This window comes from Aythya fuligula, chromosome 1, assembly GCF_009819795.1.
Source record: "Aythya fuligula isolate bAytFul2 chromosome 1, bAytFul2.pri, whole genome shotgun sequence".
Lineage (NCBI taxonomy): Eukaryota > Metazoa > Chordata > Aves > Anseriformes > Anatidae > Aythya > Aythya fuligula.
The window spans coordinates 30,548,245-30,573,377 of record NC_045559.1 but is presented as its reverse complement, the minus strand read 5'-3'; the positions used below and the strand labels follow the sequence as shown (position 1 = coordinate 30,573,377).

The following is a 25,133-nucleotide window of genomic DNA, read 5'->3' as shown; positions in this document are numbered from 1 at the left end:
AAAACTCCCCTAAATCTATAATTTCTCTAGAAAATCATAATTAATCATTAAGATTTAAGTCATTTAATCAGTTAAATCTAATTTTGAAACAACAAATTTTCTAAGTATCAGCATTAGCAATTAAGCATTGTCTAGAAATATTGAAGTCTATTCAGTATAAATTTCTGAATCTTTCACTCTTCCCAGTTCCTGAGAAACGAAGCCAGCCTATGTTCTTAGAAAGTTCCTTTTGATGGTCTGGCGTCTCGCTGAAAATGAGATGTCCTTTCATAGTTGGCATGGAATGAATGTGAGAACTTATACTTTCTTTTCCCTCCTTTAAACTTTGGAGGAGAATGGAAGTAACTCAGAGACTTGCGAGGATAAGAAAATGAAGAGCTTCTAAGAGAGCTTTTTTTTTTCGGCTGTTGTAAGGAATGTTTGTGTTCTGCAAAGTCCTTCATGATCTGGACCAAGGATTCACCAAATAGCTTGCCACCAGTGTATGGTAAAGACAGCAGTTGACATTTGAGATCTAGTGATGAGGTCCAGGGACGTAGCCATATAGCTCTCCAGGCTACTGTGAGGCATGCCATATTTTTAATTGTGAGTCTAAGAGAATCCTCAGCTGCATCATGGATAAAATTAGCTGCAAGTTTAAATAGCCTGCGTTTCCTTCGTATGGCACCAGGTGGGATCCGTTTTATTTTGACTCTGGCTCGTTCTTCCTCCAGCCATATGAGTAACGCTCTAGAAGCATAAGTGCAGTAGATAGATACTCCAAGCTGGGCTGCAACCAGCTTGAAAGATCTTTTAATTGCTTCCTCAATCTTTCTATCAGTAGGATCTTTAGGGAGAGCATCCCCATTAGCAGGCATCGAAAGTACAGAATCACCAGTAACCAACGCCCTGTCTACCTTAGGCAAGGTCCCCCACAAAGCAGCTTTATCCACTGGAAGAGGATACAGCTTACGTAGTATTGCTGGGGCTTCATGTTTTGCCTCAGGATTACCCCAAATCCTACAGACAAGATTTTCCACTGCTGAATGGATAGGAAGTGCATTATCTCCCTTGCCTTCTTCAGATGAGATAGGCAGTTCTTTTGAAGGGCGTTTACATCCGGAAGTTTTCAGCATTAACGCTCTTTTAATGTGCTTGAACAGATAATTCTGATCCTCCATGTCAAACCTACGCACAGCATCTGGTCCTTCTTGGTCTTCTGTAGGGCATTCAGATGACATTTCCCCATCTTCAGGGGTTGATTCAACCTCCAAAGCCTTGCCAGCCTCAGCTTTCTCCTTCACAGAAGCTATTTGGTCTTTTAAACTGTCCTCAGGGTCAGTTTCAAAAGTTTGGGAACTGGTCCCAGTTGCTAGTAGAGGAACCACTGGAACTTCTGTAATTGGTACCCTGGGGTGCTTTACTGAGTGGGACCTAGCCTGTGCCACAGAAGTTATACTTTGTCTGGCTGCTGACAGTGCATCCTTTAAGACAGTAGCTAGCTCAGGCAAAAATACAGATTTCATTAATGAATTCTTTTCAGATTCAGAGAAATGAGTAGTAGAAGGTCTTACCTTCCTGTGGTAGGAGCTCTGAGTGTCTTCTGAATCTGAGCTGTAGTCTGGGGTCTGGGTGAACCAGTGCTGGAGAGAAGAATGCTGCCTTGCCACTGAGCCACGAACTGAGTTGCAGCTGAGGGGTTGCTGGAAAGGGGGTGGCTGTCCTGCCTGAGAATCTGAGCCCTCCTCCGAACCCATTATCTGTTGCTCAGAAGCATGATGTCTAGAGTCATGCCTGTACTTCCATTCGTCTGACCTCTTTTCCTCTTGGCAGAGGGAAGCAGAGACAGAACTAACCCCTGTGAGCTCTGAAGACTGCCTAGCCCTCCTCCTGGTGTAGGAGGCCTCTGATTTGGTGCTGGAGTATTGATCCCCTGACCTTTTGAAGAAGTTGGATCTGTCAGATCTCACAGACTTTGCTTTGGTAAAGACAGGGTCTGCTTCAGGAGAATTGGCACAGCTACCTTTTCTTTTCTTTTCCTTGTCCATTTTCCTTCCTGTCCAAGCAGACATGGACCTGAAGTGATGAAAAAAGTTCAAAATACTCGAATTTCTAGACTTTTCAAAAATTACTTTTCTGTTCAAGGGAAACCCTATACCCTTTTTCCTCAAAGAAGCACTGCATCATGGCCAGTGCCATATGAGGCAGACAAACTGGGAATTGAGAGACTGCAGGGATGTTGGGCTGCAGAGAGGGTGCCAAGATATCTTCTGTAATCTGACTGGTTGCTGCTGCTGCCCTTTCTCTAAGGAAAAAAGAGGAAAGCCCAATATAGACTAATTACACAGAAATACATTTTAGAAAGGAGTTTTTGCATAGTAAAAATAGGATGAGCATATGAATAAGTCTGAAAGCAAGGCATGCAACTGTCCATTTTTACCAGATAAGAGGCTGATAAATGCATTATAAAATCCTTTAATACAGAACTAGATGGTTCTTTAGATTAACTCAAGCCACTTAAATATGGCAACATAAATTCAAGTCTTGCTACAGGTCACACATGAAAGCAGACTTAAATAGTCTTAGTCTAGATCTGAGAAAAAGCATATTGAAGTCACATCATTTGTACAATTCTGTACAAAGGGAAAGTTCTAAGTACAGAAAAGCAGAGGAGCTATTAAACGAGAATGCAAACTGGACTGGTTAGGAAAGTCTATGCAATACTTATTTACATCTGCTTCCAAACACTGCTTTACATTATTTATTTTATCAGCCAAATTTCATCGATACATATACACATAATGCTCTAATAATATGCTACACTAAAAGGATTAAGCTAAGAAAAAAGTAGAATGTTTTCCTTTTATTTTTATTTTTATTTTTATTTTTTTTTTAAATCCAGGAAGAATGAACAGAAACTGCTCTTTGGCATTCAGAATTGGAAATCTATTCCAGTCAGATCCAAATGCACATTACCCGTATAACAGGAAGCTACAACAACAGAGTGAATCCTTCTTTAAAAAATGGTTTTGCTTTGTACATTAAATTGCACATCTTCAAAATAATAAAGGGTGTTTACAATATTTTTTACATAGGAATACACTGTGAAATGCATTATAACACTCAGGTTAAATATAGCAGTATTGTTATACTTAGAAACTAAGAACATTATTTCCTGTATTAGTTAAAAACCATCAAACAAAATGCTTAAAAAAAAAAAAAAAAAAAAACACAACAAAACCCTATACTAAGTATTATGTGAACAGACTTATCAAAGTGTGTGCTTTTTGCAATGTCAGGAGATTCAGCTTGCCTACATTTAAAATAAATGAATAAAAGCTGCGTCACATGCTTTGAAGCTTCTTTCTTGATTTTTTGCACTGAAATACATGAAACCAAGATCTGCTTTTTCCTGTAGGACATTCTCTCACCTCCATGTTCAACACTGCCTCCTTGTTATTGGATTAGGTATTAGTATTGGGTGCCATCTTAAATGCATTCATTTTCAAGTCAATGGAACACAAAATTGTCTTTATTAAATTTCAATTAGAAATTTATTTTCAAAAACCATAATGTGAGATATGCCCTAACTGAAAGGATTTGTATTGGTGGCTTACTCTAAACTCTCAATTCCTAATTTGTGTGTGTTTCATTTTTTTCCTAACAGTGTAGTTAAAATGCTGTCTATAGTTCTACAAAACACTGGATGCAGAATCTTTCTCAACACTGAAAAAAAGTTAGTTGTGAATTAGTAAGTGTGACATATAAAGGACGTGTGATATGAACAGTGAACATTACAAACCACATCAGCTGCTCACCTGTATTCACCAAATGTTCCATCATCTTCCTTCATAGGCTGTATTTCTGGATCAGCATGTGCATCCTCCTTTTCCTTCACTAAAATATTTGAAATAGTAATTTTTATCATTAAACTGCAACACTAGAAACCTCAAGACCCTAATTTCTCAAATTGATCGCATTTGGCAGGAAAGTGGTTTGAATAGAAATCATTGTTTGAGCTATGGTCTCAGATACATGTTTTCTTTTAAAGAAAAAAAAATGTTTATTAGTTATAGAATCTTATTCAAGTACAAAATACTGCATTAGTAAAACTTTTTATTCCTTTCATTTCCAACTAAAGATTTGCTAAAAAAATTAGTAAAAACTTTCCCTACTTATGATATTATTAGAGCTATTGTTTAATGAAATCTGAACAATTTAGTTTTACTTATGCATGCTCCATATTGCCGCTCAATATTGCTCCCATACTGATTGATAACACTGAATCAAGTTCACTTATGTTCACTGTTAGCTTCCATCTGCTTTCATGTCATGCACTAACAATGCAGTCAAGGTATTGCAACAATCTCCAGGGAATTTTAAATAGCATTTAACATATATTAATATTAGAAAAAAAAAAAAAAAGTAGGTTTGGTCTGTTCATTCCTTCTTTTCTATAGCATGATGAAAAGCAAGGCAAAAACACCTAGAGTGGAAGCTAAATTTAACACAATTATATTTCTTGCACATCCTTGTTGTAGGCTTAGTAATCTTGTCATCGTTCACTGGTAAGAGTGGAGGAATCTTGCATTATTCTTTGCATGTAACCTGTCCCTATACAAGTATGTAGCACTGTGTTCTTAGATACAGAAACCTGCTAGTACCTGAGGAAACAAATCTTTATAGAAGACATATATTCCTATAAATTAAGACTGTTGACAGAATAAAACAATATACTGGCTTCAAAAAAAAAAATCTTCATTATCCTTCTTCCCTTTTCTTTTTTCCTTTCTGGCACTGTGGCTATTCAAAACCTTCCCTTGTTTAGCAGATAGTTACATAATCCAATATACAATCTCTTATCTTTTATTCTGGTAATTTCCACACTTGATTTGTACATCATTAGTTTATACACTCTTATTTAAGATGATATGAATCATTTCTGACAGTAATCTATAATTATGATAATATGTAACACCTTGAAATCTGTCTGCTATAATTTCATACTGAAATAATTTACCACTTTTTTATGACAACTGGTAATCTCAAGATGACATGCTAAAATTAAGACAAAAAAAGAATTATTAACCGTGCTTTGCATTTGTCACTTCATTGGTGGAACATTGCATTTCCAATGACACCGGAAATAAAATTAGCTCCAGAGGAAATACAATTAGCTCTAGAGTCACTGTTATAACCATGAGTACGTTGTCAGTGTGCTTATACAGTTAAGGTCTGCCATATCTAGTCATTGGCTATATCCATATAAGTGTGTATATATATTTATGCATACATAAAAGAGTTAATACCTTCCATGTCATAAATCTGCAGAACCCCAGAAAAAAAGGGCATAGCAAAGACCTCCACAAAGTAATGGCATCCTTAGCACCCAACTGTCTCCTACACTTTTACTGTTTTACCCTCTTCTGGATGGTGGCTCACTCCAAGTTCTCTCAAGTTACCCTTTGATGCCCTCCTGAGGTCCATTTATATTCACTCATACCTCACTCCTGCTCTGAGATCCTGTCACTACTATTATAGGCAAACTCGATGTCACTCAGTGTCTGTTTTCTACAGGGTTTTAGTCTACAGAGCTGCTACATAGACACAAATATTAGACTGGGAAGAAATATACATAAAACATATATACACACATGGATATATAACAAATTTATGTCTTCTATAATGTCTCAGGGGATAGAAGAGGTACATTGTATAGTTCCAATTTTTTTGTTACAAATTATAAAATATATTTGGCCATTGCTAGTCTAATACTAAAAAATAAAAGAAGAAAAAGAAAAACTCTTATGAATAAAAAGTTACACAAAACAAAACAACCAACCAAACAAACAAAAAAACAGCCTAGCTGGAGGGTGATATTTGAAATTTAGATGCAAAAATACTGACGCTGAAGAAGACACAGATTCTGAGAAGGAGGATAAAATATTTGAAAAAAAAAGTAACTGTATTAAGGGATCTATCTTATGAAATGCTGCACTCCTGAGACATTTAAGTAACATGGCAGCTATGATATGGTGTATGTTTCCATATCTTCTCCAATTAAATTCTAACTCAGCTCATTTCAGTGGGTTAAAACACATTTGCATTAGACTTCAGAGAAAGGGGCATGCAGTACTGGTAGTATGACCAAGTACATCAATCAAAGCTCAACCTTCTCTAACGTGATCATGTAGTTATTTGACCCTCCAGGGATGAAGAAGATGCTCTTCATATGCTTAAAAGGATTGAAGTTTTCTACCAATGGGCAGATTGCTCCCAACAAGCCTACCAAATGATAGGACTGATCTCCTATATACACAATGTAAATGCTAACCAGCAGCAAATGTAATTTCTCCAGTAAACCTCAGATCTGTCTTAAATGGATTACTACTAGATAATTTTTATTCTTGTTGTTATATATCATACCTGGATATTTGCCACCCTTATTCCTCCTGATGAAGCAAACAATCAGTAAAATCAAGATAAGAAGAGCAACAGCACACATAAGACCAATGAACCATCCTTGAGTAGCAATGTCAACCTGCCGACTTGCCATTGCTAGAGAACAGAAGAAAAAATATTATGAGATGCTTTCCTGCACTGTTATATTAATTAAAATAAATAATACTGTACACAACATTTATTAATTAAGGAATAACACTCATTGTGAAAATTAGCATTAAGAAAAACAGTGATACTATGAATATTTTCATATTTAAATGTTTCCAAGTACAAGCACACAGAACTTACTTTTGAAAATATAAGAATTCTGCCAACTTTCTTCAACATTTTCACTTAAGAACTATTGCAGAACACGTACACATACTATATTGCTTTTCACAAATCTCAAAACTATTCTCAACCACTTTACATTAATTAAATGTCTGAAATGAAATTGCAAATTATAATTCACACAAACACTTAGATTGCATTATCAAAATGAATAAAAAGCCAATACTCATTAGCTAATGCACACCCATTAGTCTGAAACAGGGAAACAGATGGGTCATTCAAGGCCCTAATATTAAATTCCAACTAAAAATCAACAATGAAGCATCCTTTAAAGCCTTATTAAGCATAATGTTTTCTTCCTCTCCTCAGACCTGTACCTCATGTTACAATTTATCATGATTGCCATAATTTAGCATTAGTGAGGACTTAACACAAGGCAATTGGGAGGCCTTTCCTTGGCACCGTTTCTCTCCAATTGCCAACTCTATCTGGAAAATGATGTAAATAATAGGCAAACCACACAGGAAACACTACAGCCACGAGAGAGGGCAGGAATTATCTGTGTGGTTTGGTGGCTGGAACCCTCCTACTTGTCTCCAACAAAGTATTTGGAAACACTACAGGCAACTGGCCTTAGAATTTGCTGCTGGAAGAAAGTGGGAAAGGTGATAGGAGTTGGGAATGTGGGCTATAGAAGAAAACATGAAGGGGATGAAGAAGGACATCCATTGAACTCTTGCTTCCACTGAAGTGGAGGACACAATGCATAAATAGCTTTACACAGAGAAATGTGAAAATCCCAGAGCCTGCAAAAGATTTTCACCTCTCCTTCCAGAAGATATGTCTTTAAGGGAAGGCTTATAAAAGGACATCACAGACAACCTGTTTTGTTTTTTTTTTCAGTGGAGCATTTACTGTCTAAGCTCATTGAGCTTGGATTGTCCAGGTGATACAGCACCAACTCTTTTCTCCTTACAAGACATGGAGAATGCCAACTGGGAAGAGTCCTGTGCTGGTGCTGTCCTTCGAGCAATGCCGCAGCCTTCTTTGGCAGACAGCTAGCTGATGAGAGACTGCACTGGACTGGCAAGCACGCTTACAACAAAATGTAACAGTATTCAGTCATAGGCCAGAATTCAAGCCCATGTCTCAATGTTATTTATTAGTTAAGACAGAGGCTGAGACAGCTAGCTTGCAAACATCCGTGCTATACGGTCCTAGATTCCTGAGGGTCTTCCACTGACTGCATGAAAACTGTAAGTACCTCTGAGTACTATTTAAACAATTTTTGCATTGAAATGTCTAAGTTGTATGTGTATATACAGCCTTTATATAAATATATATATTTATACTTTATATACTGCATATAAATATGTAAACAAAAGTGGCAATCTTAAAAAACAAAATCACAAAGGTAATCTTCCTCTGAATTGTAAACCAAATTTATATAAATTTTGTTCCCATATAAAGGTTAAAAGTATTTTGAGTTTTGTATATATGCATTTAGAATAAGGCATTAAAGGTTGTATAATAAATACCGTAGCAAAATGCAAAAGCACATTTAACATTCAAACGTAGTAAGAAATAGCAACAAGCAAAACAACTCATGCATAAAAATATGCAAGATAGATGGGAAGAAATAAAGGTGAAAACTTACTTATGCAGCTTCCTTAACTTATTGTATATCCAGTAGGAAAAGGTTTCTAGACCTCAGTGCAACTTTAAAAATGGCACAGAATTTCCTGTGTACTCTGAGCAAATTATCTGCCTCAGGCAGAAAGACATTTATTTACTCTTGTTGAACTGCTAATGCAAAAGTCAATGCGACACACTGTACTGGTATGCTCAAAAGATGAAACCACACACTACTAAGATGTTCTATAGGAATGCTTGCTTAAGAAAAAAATTAGGCAAAAGCTTCATTATGTCAAACATTGCAGTTTCTTTCCAAATTGGAAGCATTGGAAAGCATTCCATATTCCAATAATTTTCCCTTTGCCCACTTGATTTTTTGCAATGTTTAAAAGCTTTAATCTAGACTCAAGACAGTATGACATAACATTTTTCTTTTCTAAAAAATGTGCTATATCATTAGATTAAGAACGATGAGTAATACTATACACGGAGCGTTTCCTTGATCAAAAAGCATAAAAGGGAGTCTTTAAATTCTATTTAAATTCCCTTCTTCCTTGACTAGTCAAAGATATCAGCCAAGGTTCATTCACAGTTATGTACAAGATTCCTTATCTACTGGTTTGATATTTTTTGTTCAGAGAGATACTTTTGGGAAGATTTCTGTTCTGCTTGTTTTGAATGATACTACAATCTTGAATTATACTACGATCTTGATCCTTTCTTTACTGCTGCTTTAGGCTTTGAGTTTTTGTGTATTTGCATAAAATTTTACCTATTGGCATTTATACCATTCGCTTTCTCTGGCATAAACAACCTCTCTGCTTAGCCCATATACATTTGCTTGGCACTGTTATTCAGCACCATGCTTTCAAAATTTTGCTGCAACATGACAAATTGTCAACAGAAATGGAACAAAAAAAAGCAAAAAGTTATGATTTTAGAAAGCACTCACTTTCCAACTGGTACATTCATAATTTATTTTGTTGTCTGATAAATATTACATATTGTTCAAGCATATTTTCATATTTAAACTACTTTCTTAAATCATAACATTCTGGATTTGGTGAAGTGCCTTCTAAATAACTATGCATGGACCAAAATGCTTGGAATGAGCAGAAGTGGCTATCATATACAAACAGATAATAATAGCTGACCAACATCATACTGTGATGGTAACAACATAATCAGCATAACATCAAAAAAACTTCCAATAAAGCTCTACCTTTGAGTTAAATGAACGAGCATTACTGATTTGCTTATGAAAAAAATGACTGCTGCACCTTTCTTTACATGACTGAAAATATATACATACAGAACTTAAACAGCCTTACTGATTCACAGGACCATTTGTGAAATCAAAATATTTACATAACCAATATAATAATAGGAAAAGAAACATAAGTAGAAATCTCTTAATAGTGGTATATATAGATTACATGAGTCTTCAGATTCAATCTGCACTTCTGATTACACATACATTTTAGCTCTGATTTTTTGTATTAAATAGGATGATATGCAGATTGTTAGCTTTAAAAATACGTACTTGACTCTATTAAAGTAGACGTTATGTAAATATAGAAGCCTAGTTATATTAATTAGAAATAAATTAAATAGGTCATCTTCAATGCACAGCACACAGATGGAGTGTGAGCAGTATCTTGCCCCTAACATAAACAACAGACAAGTAGAATCAATTGAAATGATGAAAACATTCATAATCTACATAAGAAATGTGCTAGCATATCTAGGAGTTTAAAAAATAATTCAACATTGCTCTAAAAAAAAAAAAAAAGGAACATACAAAGATACAAAGATGCTAGCTACAACATCTTTTAGCTAGAAGCAGTTCAACATTTCAGCATGTGGTCTCTCGCAATTCTGACTATGATACAGAATTGGTACGGTGTGCCTCACCTGGACCTGTCTCAAACACATCCTCTGAACTCCTAAAACCAGACAGGCCCTCAGCACCAACCCGGACTTTATATGCTGTTCCTGGTGTTAAACCCTTTAACACAAAGAAGCTTCGAGAACCATTTACAATTTCTTTTTTCCAATCTTCTTTGCCTACAAAAATTTTAGGAAAACAACATATTGGAATTTTAATTGTCTACGTGTTACTGAAAGTTTCTAGACAGAATATTATCAACAGTTACTTGACTAAACTATGGATTGGCTGAAAAAAACAACAACTATTCTTTCAAAAAATAAAACCATATAAAATTACGACTGCAAATAATATATTGCATGCAATATATTGAAGAATACACTATTACACATTAATTATGAAACTATTTTAAACATTTGTTCCATTGTACTGTAAAAATACTATTTTAATTTATTTTCTTTAAAGACTTACTGAAATTGCAATTATCAAATACATTAAAATAGATTTTAATCATTTAATTAGACTATACTTTTTTAGTTTCAGTTAATATTTACTTTAGTCGAGAAATTCTATTTTGCAATCTGAACAGATCATATTTCCTGATCATTATCTTCTTTTTCTAGGACAGATGCTTCTTCGACTAATATCCAGAAAAAATGATTTATATTCCAATTTTCAGATATATCATCTTTAGTCATAACTTTAGGAGGATAAAGTATTTAAATATCATGGTTTTATTAGCTATCTATCTGTGTTACAGTTATTACTTGTATTATCAAAGATTAAAACCTATTTTCATGCCAAGAAAAGTATGCAAGTTGGTCAATACCTTGTTTTAAGGTTTAATTTAACAAACAAAATAGTTTTTCTGACTGTTTTATTTTCCTGATTTGGATATAATTTAGGAGAACTGTTAAATCCCATTTTAATGTATGTAATCATATTTTTACATATGTAATCAATGCATTTAAGCGATCAGCTTTAAGTGATCTACATTTTAGAAGTTCATGTTCACAATAATTTATAAGATAATACAAAGGAACAAAGGCTGATTTTCTATCTAAGCATCAAAAACCTACTACACATTGATGTTTACTATAATGAAAATTATTTGATCTCCAGATCAAGTTAAAAAATGTTTTTTCCAAACATTTAAAAGCTATCATTAACACTGGGTCAACTTAGGACCATGTTTAAAAATGTTTGAAAATATATCTGAACACTTAATATAATTTAATGAAATGACTTCTTACTGCCTGCTACACCATATTCAACATAAAAGTTCGCATGATCTGGTCCCTCATACTCCCAACTGATATTGGCATAGGTCTCAGCAGCAGCTGTTGTAACATTTCTGATCCTTGGATAAAGTGGTTGCACTGAATACACAATAGAAAAACAAAGCAGAATATGAAATTGTGACTTAATACATTAAAAAAAAAAAAAAAAAAAAAAAAAAAAAAGGAAGGTACTATGCTAATTTAGATCACATACAGGGAAAGTATTTGTCATTGTTTCCATTACAGGAAATTAGTGACTAAATTAGCATGCTTGGTAATTGAATCCTAAGCAGTTACTACACCATGAAATTAGAAAGTGAAATCTATGTACTCTAGTGAGCATGCCCTATAACGCTGAAACTGCCAAATACCTAAAAATGCTTAATTGCCAAAATCCCAGAAAACATTGTTTCTATTCATCCAGAAGTAAAATGAACATAGTGGAGAAGTGAGTACATTGTCCAGGGGAATGGGAAATGGAGAGAACAGAGGTATGAAGGTGGCACACACCTCCCTTTATTCCACATGTCACTGAATGGACTGTAAATGCCTCAACTGCAAGCCCTCTATAGGACTGTGTCTCTATTGCATTGATAATGATAAAAAAGGAACACAATACCCTTATAGAAAGTTGGACGGACAGTATGCATGACTGGGGAGGTTGCAAAAAGGGTTTCTGAATATCCTTCACCATCAGAGGTAGTGGGAAAGAAAAAATAAACAGTAAAAACACTTTACATCAAAAGTTATCATTTAAATAATGCAGAAAAGCCTTACCTGCTAAACGAATAATGCATGCACACTCTACATTCATGCAAAATTCAATTAGTTTTACTTGTTAAAATATGAAAGGGCTAAATGATACACACATATTTGAAAATGAACAGGAGTATATTTTTACTGAAACCTTCATTTTTACAGAACATTTATTAAATCAGCTTCCTTGCCATTATGGATTCATTGCAACTTTAAACATTTCCATAACATTCCCAATGTTATGGAGAGCCAATATCAAAATATTCTGGTGTGAAGCACTCGAGTCACTGGAAAGCAAAGAATAACAAAACAAAACAATACTACGGATTTTAAGATACTGAGTCCTATCATAACTCTCCTCAGACACAAGTGTGTTGCACAGATATGCACAAAGTCCCCTATGCAAATAAGTCCTTTTCTCTTCAGCATCTTGTAATTAGCCACATCTCTGCTCATTTCTTAATTCTGTTCTCCAATTACATCTGTTAAAAATGGACAAAAACTTCAGCATGTTTGTTTGCTTAATATTAATAAAAATAAATTATATTATTTAGTGCAGATCCAAAAGGTTTTGAACGAAAATGCCTTACTCTGTTTGCCACTGACATTTTGATCCTGCTAAAACATCAAAAATACTTCCAAAAGTATCATGGAACACCAGAGGTGAAATCTTAGTCTCAGGAAAGACAATGACAAAATTCCAGCAACTTTGCCTATATCAGAAAATAAAATGAGCAAAGGCCTGTTCTCAAGGCAAGAAGTGCTGCGGAGATTTTATTCACATACTTATTTCCTCCTCAGAACAGGATGGGCTTGTCCATACAGCTGACTAGAAGTAGTTCCAAATTAGATTCAAAGAAAAAATGGCTTGCTTTGGCACAGTAAAATAAATAAATCTGTATAGACAGACTAAATGAGTACTGCGACTAGAAATCTATAGCTCCTGAGAGTCTTTTTTAAAAAGACCTAAATGATGCAAATTCCATCAATTCTTCTGAAAATGTATCCTCGTTACAAATTTTCACACTATCAGGCTTTTTATCTCCATATTTGTACCATTCTTTTCTTAATTCTACTTCATTAGTAGAATTCTCATTCAACTTCAGTCTGTATTAAACCTATTACTGCTATATTTGATGTCTTTGTAGGTTGTTGTGCTTACGCATTTAATACAACACTTCTTTCACCAACCAAAAATAGGGAACATATTTGTTTAAGAGATAAAGAATATATCTATTCTCTAGAATCAACTTAAAATCAGAAAGAACAAGATTTTTAAAAAAAGCCATCTAGGTTACTAAATCAACAACAAAACCACTAAGAAATACCAGAGCCAGGATTCTGGTATGGGAAATCTGGTCTGTAATCACATCCACTATAGTAATGCAAGGGGATTACGTTCTGCTCCTCTGTGCCACTTTAAGGTAGCAAGAAGAAAGAATAGCAAGGTCTAAATTTAGAAACATTCAGAGTCTGAGACTGTGGATAGGATATATAAACATCTTGCCTCATTTGCACATGGGAACAGGTGTAAATTACAATCAGCATCTTAGTATTTGTTCTTTGCCAAGAAAGCTACCGGTTAGTACTCTAAATATAATTTATTCTGTTTTGTTTCATTAAATCATATTTTCTCACACCTATATTTTCCTGGATTTTGCTGTTCTACCAAAGATGTCTAATTAGCAGCAGAACTGTATGGATGACATTTGTCACTGATGTCAAGGTCAGAAGAAACTATAAGCAATAATCTGTTTCTCCTGCAAAGAGATGCCACAGAACTACATCTGGCTTTTCCCTCCTGATGCCTGGGCGCTCGTGGATGAAGTAAAGAGTCTCACCCTGTGTGAAAGACTCCAGATGACAGCCAGCCTCTGTATCACTAGGCTAATTAGATAATTACCTTTCCTGTAAAATGTGCATCTTTTCTTGTGTTCTTGTGTTTGTTTGTTTGGGGCTTTGTTTTTTAAATCTTTGATTTCTAGTTTCTGCCCCGACTAAATGGCTGTTTGCTAGATTAAAGACCTAGAATTGAGTAAATTGCTTTCTGTTCATATGATTGCACATAACAGTGAAATTGGCTCAGAAAATTATCTTCATTCTTTTGGTCTTTTAGTTTCTAAATTCTCTCAAGTGACTGACTAATGCTGACATTTCCCAGACGTCCTCTTTTCTGATTTTTACCAATGGTTGCTTGTACAGTTTGATCATTGTGTAGTATTTGGTCAGTTTTAAGTTCTGTTTTTTCTTATTGAACACAACACACCAACAAATTCATTCAGTAGCGTATTTATTTTCAAAATTATTACTTCTGTTATTCTTCCTCTTTTTCACTACTAGTTGTTCTAATAATTCCAGCAGGCCTGGAAATTGTTAGTTAAATCTTTCAACTCTGCCATATTTGCAAAATGGGTATACATGTAGGTAAAATAAAAGATGGCTGATGGATTCTAAGGTGATGAAAGCCTGATGTCTAGGTTGGTACAAGATTCAGAGCTTGTCTCCAATCTACCCAGACTCTTCTAAATCACCACACCTCTAATTATAATTAACCTCTTAGTACTTCAATATGCTTCCTAGCACTGTTCACAAATGCAAAATGTGTAATTGTCAGCTGGCAGAAACTCTCAAAGCATGCAAGTGGCAGTTGGTGAAAAGAGCAGGGCTAGAAAGCTTTGTCTCAGGGAGAAGTGCTTTTTGAGCAGAGGAACACCGTGTTCTTGTGATTTACAGCCACACATAATGCTGTGCACCACCAATAACAAGAGTCACTTCAAAAATGATGGGATTGGACTGATAATTAAGTTATGCTTTTCATACAGACTGACTTTTAATTCAGCTACCTCCAGTAAATTAAGCCATTCTAACCATGCTGTGCAATGCAAAGTTTTGCTGACATCTCTGAGTACTGTAGTGAGATATGGTATTAAAGAATTTGTCAACTGTTGAGAAAGAGGCATAGGCTCAAAGCAGTATTTTCCTTTCTTTTCAAATTAATTTCAATATTGTTTTTTGTTGCTGTCATTGTTCTGTTTGGTTGTTTTTTCGTTTGTTTGTTTGTTTGTTGTTGTTGTTTGTTTGTTTTTCGGTGATGGTTGGTTTTTTTGCTTTTTTTTTTTTTTTTTTCTTTTTGGTAGAGGAGTATTTAATCTTCTAACTTTTCAAGAACAGAGCTCCTGCACAATTATACTTGGACGGCAGACTCAACAGAATTCAGTAATTTGTGACATAAGATATGAAAGTATCTTAATAGAATAGCTACTCTTTCTCAAGATTTAGTGTAGCAGAACAGTAAATTAAATAATCCCCAAAGTGATTAAGCTTTACGAAGTTTCAGGGAATTCATCAAATCTCCAGCAAGAACTGGCAGCTATGTGATAAACACACATCTGATGACTCATGTCAAATGGAAGAAAAATATAAAGCGATATATCACAGAGAACTAGGCATATGACAAATTAGGGGTTTGCTTTAATTTGCTTTTTAACCCCAAACTTTTACAGTAGGAAATTCAAGCCTTAGTATAACAATAGGAGCAAATTCCTTTTCTGGCATTGAGAGATCTCACTTCTGAGATTATCTAAACCACTGCAAGAGTCTTCCTATAGTTCAAGAAATACAGAAGACAATGAAAAAAGGCAAGAAATAGTTTCACTGATAAACATTTAGCATGGCATAGATTTTGTGTGAAGTCTAAAAAGCAGAATGTATTTGCAGGAAGTTTTACATTGAAATGATCATCATTTTCTTACGCATCCAAAGCATCAACATTTTTCATGGTAGACTTAAAAGAGGAAAAAACTGAAGGTTTTTTTTAGCAGGCTGTACTGAAAGAACCACATAAATGTATCACAGAGAAGTCCACAGAGAGAGAGTGGCTTAAGGATCAGTACAGAAATACTATAATTAACTAGAAGAGAAAAAGCAGCTTGAACTTGTTAGAGAAAAATATGGAGACATGATGTGAGATGATTCAGAAAGGGAGGTAAAACAGATGGTGGGCAGGGGAAAATGGTTTAAACAACAGCATTCTGTATGGAATGAAGAATATTAAGATGATCCTATCCTTTCCAAATAGATCAGAAATACGAACTGAGGTGAGAATGCTTCACTCTAGCCTTGAGTGAAGAACAATACATTGGAGATTCAGCCAGAAAAAAATAAAAGTTTCAGACTCAGAGGCTCGACTGCTTGTATTTTTCCATTGCAACAAAAGTATTTCCATCAGTTCTTGAGATGTGAAGTTCATATGAAGAACACAAGACATACTGAAGTACTGCATTGACAGCAAGTGTTAGTTTCAATTAAAGCTCCCAATCTTACTAGCTTTGCAGGTCAGATCTGCCAGTTATGAGTGTCCGTGTGCATAAAGACTACAAGAACGTGCTTTTAAATTAGAAATGTGGACTATATCAAAAAGAATCAGAAAAGTGACAAGAAGGCTTGCTAAATGTAGAGACACGCATAATTACATGGCATGACTCCCTCCACTTCAACTTACAACAAAGACCATTACAAGCCCCTGTGACTGTTGATGTTAATCAGCAACTTTCACTTCTACCACTGGTCTAATCTGTATTCTTTTCTTTCTTCTGTAGTCTATTTATTTTAAAATTCTCATCAAAGAGGGTAGGAAAGACTTGACTCCAGTGATCACCAGAGTCAGTTTCCAGCTGCTTCTATAATTACTTCACAGGTCATCAGGTTCTTAATCCCTAATTTCTTCTCACACCTCTGTTACCCCATGTCTGTTGGTAGATGTAGACGTTGATGTCAATACCCAGATGCCAACGGCAATGCATGCGGCTTATCAAATACTTTATTCTTTATCTAATTCTTTATCTTGATTAAATATATCATGCATAGTACAACAGTAATTAGAAATGAAAAAATATAGTGCAAGTCAAATTGGATTATAAACAGTATAACAGGGTAGCTTGCCCATCCACAATAAAACCATTTCTATCATGATTTACTCATGTGGGGTTGTGCAACGTTGACATGAATCTCCCAGTTAAATTTCCTCAGAGGAGAACAAAACCTCAGGTCTTGTAATCAGACAAAATCCATTGCATTTTGGCTATCTGATGCAATGACATCAGTTGCCGAAAGAGCATTTTGATTAGTATGGGTCTCTTTTGCTGCGAGACAATTATTTCCTCTTTATACTGTCCCCCATTTGTTGCAGCATTCTGTCCTTCTATGTTCTATTCAATCAGAATATGTCTATCTTTACTAAAGGAATAAGGGGAAAAAAATCTTTATCCAAATTTCTTATCCTTGAACTTACTTTCATCTAAAGTTACTATTAAAGAAGAAAAGGCAAAAAGGCTTGTTTCTTTACTGATTGATCTGGGTATCTTTACAACAACTACTTGACACCAGTGCAGTCATTATGATCAAACAAACTCAACTGAGATGAATGTTAAAATTGTTAAGTGTGTCAGTAAGCAGTCTTTGGTTGCTTTCCTTGATTTTAAACTAATGAAAGACTACAGTACAATGAAGGGTCCATGCCTGCATAGATAGACTGCAAAAGTCACATGGTGCCAAAGGACCACATGTATATATTTCAGGACAGCAAATATATTTCAGGTCTACAATAAAAACATTAAGACACTGTAAGATCCTTGGCATTAACACTAGCATTATTTCCCTCAGCACTTTAAAATACAGTTTTACTCTGAGAAGTGAAATATATCTCAGGTTGTACACCTCGCCCAGGTTTAGATGCTTTCAATTCCCCCAAGACCTTGTGCCCAATGTTTCTGATTAACCAGCTACAGGCCTTCGGAAGCAGCTAGCCAGTAGAAAACACACTACCAAAATTTCACTGAGTTTTATTCTTTCTGAATCTGACATCTACTGTCTTGTTAACTTCCAAGATATTAATCTCAAATTGCAAAAGAAAGGATATATGTATTTTTCTGATAACTCCTGCCCTTCAAAATGAAACACTGGGCTGTTGCTTTTGATGGATCAGAACACAGTTGAGGATATCAAAATTTCATATCCTTCTCAGTTTGGCTTTGGGTCCACATTAATGAGACCTGTATCTACTCAACGGCTGTCCTGCAGGAGGGAGGAGGATTAAAAATTCACTGCTGGGCATGGTTTCTTCTTGAGTGGGCTGAGTATTTCTGTCTCCCAAATCCACCCACTCATGGGACCAAATAATTTGGCACTTGCTAATATGATCCTCTTTTTCCTTTCTTATAGTCCAGGATCAGTAGGGAAATAGTTAATCATGTTAATGCAAGTAACCACTGAGAACCTTCATCTCAGAGCTGCAGCAACTCAGATGTCATAGCAGATGTCATGGCTTTAGCACCGTCCTGTTTGCAGTTCCAAAGTTTTCTTTACGATTGTAAGAGCTAGATGCAACAGGAATATGTGAAAACTTTGAAACCATAAACGGCATGGAACCAAACGAAGACATCTGCTTACGTTTTCAGAGAATCTGAGATGACAGCTCTGAAATGTGAGCTGCTCCAGCTGATCTTACAAATAAGATGCTTTCTGCTAGCCCTAGACTGTGATACAGCTATAATTAGGCTGCAGTTTCACACAGAGAATCCATTTTTCCTTGCATGAGTTTTTATACTCAGCTATAAATAATGAGAACTTAATTTACATTTCTGCTGCTACATCCAGGACTATACGCCAGTTCTGTTGTTCCAATCTGTGCTGACTTCCCAGCTACAACTTGACTAAAACACAGTAATAAAGACTTAGCATTAAAATAAACCCAGTACTCCATACACTTACCAGAAATGTGTTTGATATTAGAATGCACTTATATACACAAAAGTATGCTTACACGGTCTGACTTCTCCACCAGTCTAAGTGGGTGAATAGCATGGCTAGTATTATAGCCATATAATTATCAAAACACCTGATCATCAAGTGGAAAATAAATATATGTGAAACAATTTATTTTGTCTCTTCCGAGTTTGTAAAAAATAATGGATACTTTCATGTAGTGATTTTGACATGGGATTTTTATGGCCTGAGAATCTGAAAATCCGATGTTGGTAAGTGTTAATGATACCCCTGTGATAAAATCACACATGGGTATAGAGACAACTTTCTGACTCAGCTCTCTGAAATCTCTCAGGATAATCTTTGCTTCTGGCAGTAAAGGTATCAAAATTCATAAAAAAACTGTGTGAAGAATACATTGTTCGACAGAAGAACTTCATTATAAAGAATCTAATATTGCTGAATGCAAGAACAAGGTTCACAATATGCTCCACTCACTGAAATATCTTCAAGTGATCGCCCACAAGATTTGCGAACCTAAGAGAGCAGGAAGTCATCTGCCTCTATATTCCATCTGATACTTGAACTAGGAAGTATACAGAGGGTATTGTCAGTCATCTGTCTCCTATGCACAGTTGGTCGCAAATGAAATAAATGTGATCAAATGGGTAGCATTAATCAGCAGCGAGAACAAAGGCACACCTACTTTTTTGAAAGAAAAAACGCGCATGGCACAGGCAGTAAAAAATCTTTGTGAAACTGCTGCTTTTTCTACTCCAGCTCATCAGTGCTAGTGCACCTGGACCCTGAATATTTATGACAGTGAGATACATCTGTTAAATGTTCAGAAATAATTAGACTTTGCTGAAGCAAAGCTAATGAATTCCCCAGGAACTCTGGCAAAATAAACAGATGAAAGGTATTAATAAGCATTCTGTATTCCCTTTTTTTTTTTTTTTTTTAAATGTAAATGTTTTATTCCAGCACTGATTAATACTTTGTATAGTAATGTGTAGTCCAAGATTCTCTGTCCTTACCACTGCAATTTCCCCATTTGCAACACTGCAAAATCCACACATTAACAAATCATGCAGTTTTATTTTACCTTTGCCTGCACCTACAGCAGGACGAGGAATACCAGCTTTAATGGAGGAAAACAAGAATAGGAACACTATATAATTAGATACAACACCAAAGGGAACATACATATAAATAATTTCATTTTAAACCAGAAAAGCATGCAGACTAGATAAAATGTATTAATTCAAATAAATTAGAAACAATCTAGTTATGCTGAACACCGACAGACTACTACAAGACAGAAATTAATATACATGCACTTGCTAAATTTTTTTGGTCATGCTTGTTAAGACACGGTTTAAAATAAATGCAGTTTATATGCAACCTTAATACACGATTAGAAAAATTGCATTGCATACCAACTCATCTATATCAACTGAAATAAAACTGTAATTTCAGTAATCATAAAAATACATGAAAAGATGGTATCAAGATAGACCTTTAATATTAAGATGTGCAAAATCATAAAAGGCTTTCCCCCTATACTTCCCTTTTCTTTGAAATTACTCTTATTTTTTGAGCTTTCATAATTAAATAAATAGCATCTTCAACAAAAGAACTGCCAATATCCTAGATTTAGAATTGTTACAAATGTAAAAATCAATAGTGACAGGATCAAACACTGTAAATAAGGTTATTTAAATATACAATGTCACCAGTTACTTGTGGTCACAAATTAGATATTTTTTTTGGCACCTTTTTTGAAGATGTATTTTTTTGCCAGCTCTGTGGGAAAAGTTTAGACCTCTGTGGCATAGAGCTGCATCATTTCAGTATTATTCTCTGTAATTATGTATTACTCTCTGGAATGGAATAGCACTTAAAATGTAAAGTTACGTTAAATTTTGAAGCCAAAAAAAGCCAATGAATTAGGTCTTGTGAGTTTATATCAAAAAGATAGACTTTACACTCATTATGGGGCTTCTGCTACAGTAGAAAAACTTTGCACATCTTTTCCTAAAAACTATTTAAAATATTTTAACAGTATATAATAGAGTTGAAAAAGCCCTTGAGATTTTTTTATCAGGGACTATTTTCTTAATGGAAGGAAGTAGTAGTAATATTTTTAATAAAACTGGTAGTCTTTTTTAAACTCAGTGGGTTTTCTTTATACATACCCATCTTACCTTCATCCATAATTGTTACTGCCTCCTCAGTTATCTGACTTCCTGATCCAACTGATGTTTGTGCATTAAAGTAAAACTTGTATCGTGTGCTGTAATTTAAATTCTTTAATATCAAGCTGCTCTCGTTGGCGGGTATTCTTATCTCTACCAAGGGACCTAATTCATGTGTGTTGTTAACTGTTATTACAAGAAAAAAACAAACAAACAAACAAACAAAACCACAGTTACTTAGGAAAATTGCATATGTTTTCATTATATTAAAACAGACTTCATTTTTCTGTATTTGTCTGCTGCATCGTTCATTTCCAGTCACTTAAATGATAACCTACTGTTTCCAAAGAAAATCACTTTTATATAAAAAGGAGAGGGACAAAAATTCAGAGGGGAGATAAGGAACATCTACAAGTTTCTTAAGCTCAAGGTCCATTCTCATAAGTATCTGAATCTAAGGTACTAATTCCACATCAAACCAACTGAACGTACACACTTTTGAAACTTTGATCATTCAGCTCTCTGTATCTCTGAACTAACTGCTTCAGAATAAATTCAGTATGCTTAGGAATAAAAATACTGAAATGACTTCTATCTAACACCAAGGAACAGTGGAATCTTGTAAAACAAACTGCCTTCATCTGTTCCAGGCATATGCCTAAACTCCTAATTGCCAGTGCCATTGCTGATCAATTTCTGGGCAAGTAGGCAGTAGCATGTGGATCCTAAGGAAGTGACTGGCTGAATGGAAATAATGAGCAGTTTAATTTAAAGCCAGTATAACTCTGACATAAATGAATGGCATAGAGATGTTATTTTCATTTTAGAATAAAAACTGAAGAAGCAGACAACAATATAATTGGATGTATTTTGATCTACTGCTAATGATATTTTCTCTGCAGTCAGAATACAGGATTTATAAGTGCCTCTACCTTGGCTGACAATTAGGGTTTGAATAACTAAAAGTAATGGAAAAATGTTAACCTTGCACTTGAGCAAGTGGAATTTTCTAAATAGGGTCAGATATAATAATCTTTTGCAAACTTGACTTCTACAATGCAATCATATCTTTTGTACATTACAAATTTAGCATTCAATAAATGAATTACTATTCAGCAAACATATTGTAAAAGGTATAAATATTCATAATTAACTTACTTGGTTGAAACTTCAGTATGTATGATATCAAAATACCATTTGGATGGGTAGGTGAACCCCACTCCAGAGTCAGAGAATCCAATGTTGGGTTAGTGATCTTCAAAAAGGAGGGTGAGCTAGGAACTTTTAAGAAGAATATATGGTAAATACAAAGTAGATGAGCTTAAAACAGCTAATGAATTATTAAGATCATGGATTATTACCATATTGAGCCAGATTATTATTTTATGATGTCCAAGATGCAAATTCAGCAATTGCATCCTTAGTATACTCATTTTGAATACACCACATCTAACTTAATTCCTAAGTTTCTCGTTTCATACCTCCTTCAGGTGTCTTAAATACTTTGTCTGGGCTTGCTGGTCCTTCTCCTTTGCCATTGACAACTCTAACATTCAGCTTGTAAGAACTATAGGGCTCCAGCCCTGGCAACATTCCAAAAGTCTTGTTTCCCCTGAAAGTCAAGATCTTTTTCTCTATATGCCGCTTACTCCTTCTGGATAGACTCTGTACTTTCCAGTAGTAAACCTAAAGAAAAAATAAAATCTATAGTGAGCATCGAGGTGTTCTGATTTTGCAAACTCTTAAGCTTTCCCATGTGTATCCATAAATTATAGGTAGGAATAACTGCAATTTTAATGAGCACCATAAAGGTTTCCTCCTTGTCTAGACACAGTCACGTCTGCATGACTTGGTGAGGACTACCTACCATTTGCCAGTTCTGTTTATGCTCAAAGACACTTTGACACAAGTTCTGTTTTGGAACTGCATTTGTGTCTGACAATTCTCATATTAGCATCTGAGTGGGAAGATCGTATAAACCATCTATACTTGCAGTAATATGTCTACACAGCTTCCAAAGCAAACTTGGCACCTATTTATAGATGCCTTTCACCTGACTACACAAGATACATGTATATTCCCTGTGATGTGGAGGCCAAATAGATTTTTTTTTTAATGGAAAAACAAACAAACAAACAAACAAAAAAAAACAACTAGGCTGGAAAAACACAAAAACACACATGTCATGAAAGGCCTCTTAGGATACTGTCCTGCAATGTTCTCCACATATGGTCATAGGAGAAATACTCCTCCATTTATGTGATAAAAAGATCAGAGCACAAAGATAATTCTGATGTCCATTCTGCTGATTTTCTTTCAAAGAAATTACAGAGCCTCACAGGTAATTACTGGAATCTCCTTGACTGCACTGTGTCTCTACCACAATTTCTGGAAAGATGTTAACACTTGCCCCTACAAAGACTTGTGTTAATCCTCTGACTATCACATTCATATGCATCATTGTTCGTTTTACATGGCAAAATTTTCATGCATGTATTATCAGACACTAAAACTGATAAAGCAATGTAAATTGCTAAAACTCTGTTTATGCCAACTGTAAAACACCTACTTAAGAATACTAGGATTTCATGTGTGAATTCAAAAAAGTGCATTTTTAGGACTTACAAAGCCCAGCTAGGTCGCTTATAAAGAAATACACTAACACCAGCTTCCTATTGCTGTGTATCATTTCACTCCAATTGCTAACTGCCACTGTGTTTTACATTGCTTGAGTTAATGTTTTTCAACACTATCAGCTGTCATCCTGTAATTCTCATCCTACCAACAAGTGTAAAAAGCCATTTATAAGTTAAGAAAAACTTGAATTGATATTTGTATTGAAACTCATCGGGTATAGTTCCTTTCAAAAGCACATTATTATAGTTGGGTCATCACTTGTCCATAGCCAGGCTGAAAGAAGGAGAGCTTTATTAAGCTAGGTTTGATAAGCAGGAATCTCAAAGACGAATATGACAGTAAGAGATTGCATTACATTTTTTGCTTATTGAATAACCACTGACATTATATGAATAACAAGAAAAAATGGCAGTAGTAACTGCGAAAACATTTTTTTTTTTTTAAGTTTCTTCTTAGGTTTGGAATGCTTCATAGTACCAAAGTATATCCAGTAATAACTAATTAATATAAAAACAAAATATAAGTGATATGGGGTATAGACCTTTACTAGATAGATGTCCTTCTGGTTTGTTTGTACATTTGTCTTCATGATATGAATCTTTAGAGAAATACGCTTCCCTTTACTAAGAAATGCACCCTTAATTCAATACTATATATTGGGCTACCATCTGAAATAATGTTATTACTTAACAAAGCCTGCATTTGCTAGCAGGATTTTGCTGATGTGTCTGAAAAGGGATTGTCATGTGCTATGTCAGTAAGACACTTAAAGCATATTCTGCTTCCATTAAAAGTTTTCAGCTTGACTTCAGAGAAAGCTTTATAACAATAACTATCTACTAGGTCTTAGGATGTGTCATTCCTTGTCTAGTTTTAGCTTGATTTAGCTGTATCTGCAAAAATTAGTTAAGAAAGTTCTGCTGCATCTGCAACTTATTCAAGGATATACCATTGTCTCATTTGTCCTAGCTGCAAGAGCAAAAATATTCAGTGGTCATGTTAGTTGTTAATTTTGCAGTCTTGAGCTTGTTTTATTTATGTTTATTGCCTAACTTATTTTAGCTTCAAAATTGCTTAGCTTTGTGTAATTGTGTGGTTCTTTTCCCCACACAATATCCCCCTCTCCCGATTTTTTTAAAAAAAGCTAAAAAAATGTACAATATATAGAGAAGACTATCAGACTAGACAAGTTACCATGGCATGACTAACTCATTAGGTAACTGGAGAGGCAAGAGTGCAACCCATTACTAAATACAGGAGAGAAAA

The 25,133-nt window shown here is 34.9% G+C and overlaps 1 protein-coding gene across 33 annotated transcripts in view; it reads right to left on the bottom strand.

Annotated features, from left to right (window-relative positions):
* The window catches only part of NRCAM (neuronal cell adhesion molecule), a 149,477-nt gene that overhangs the window by 6,281 nt on the left and 118,063 nt on the right, over nt 1-25,133 (bottom strand). For 11 of the 33 annotated variants that reach the window (XM_032195391.1, XM_032195412.1, XM_032195402.1 and 8 more), the window contains 9 exons: nt 22,712-22,916; nt 22,389-22,511; nt 21,240-21,416; nt 20,138-20,173; nt 12,134-12,199; nt 11,488-11,613; nt 10,261-10,413; nt 6,406-6,537; nt 3,798-3,876 (listed from right to left, as the gene is read on the bottom strand). In XM_032195391.1, coding sequence (XP_032051282.1) covers nt 3,798-3,876; nt 6,406-6,537; nt 10,261-10,413; nt 11,488-11,613; nt 12,134-12,199; nt 20,138-20,173; nt 21,240-21,416; nt 22,389-22,511; nt 22,712-22,916 — 1,097 coding nt within the window. Of the gene's footprint in view, nt 1-2,061; nt 2,285-3,797; nt 3,877-6,405; nt 6,538-10,260; nt 10,414-11,487; nt 11,614-12,133; nt 12,200-20,137; nt 20,174-21,230; nt 21,417-22,388; nt 22,512-22,711; nt 22,917-25,133 lie in introns of those variants that run through there. The other 22 variants (XM_032195540.1, XM_032195558.1, XM_032195550.1 and 19 more) reach the window with 6 other exon arrangements.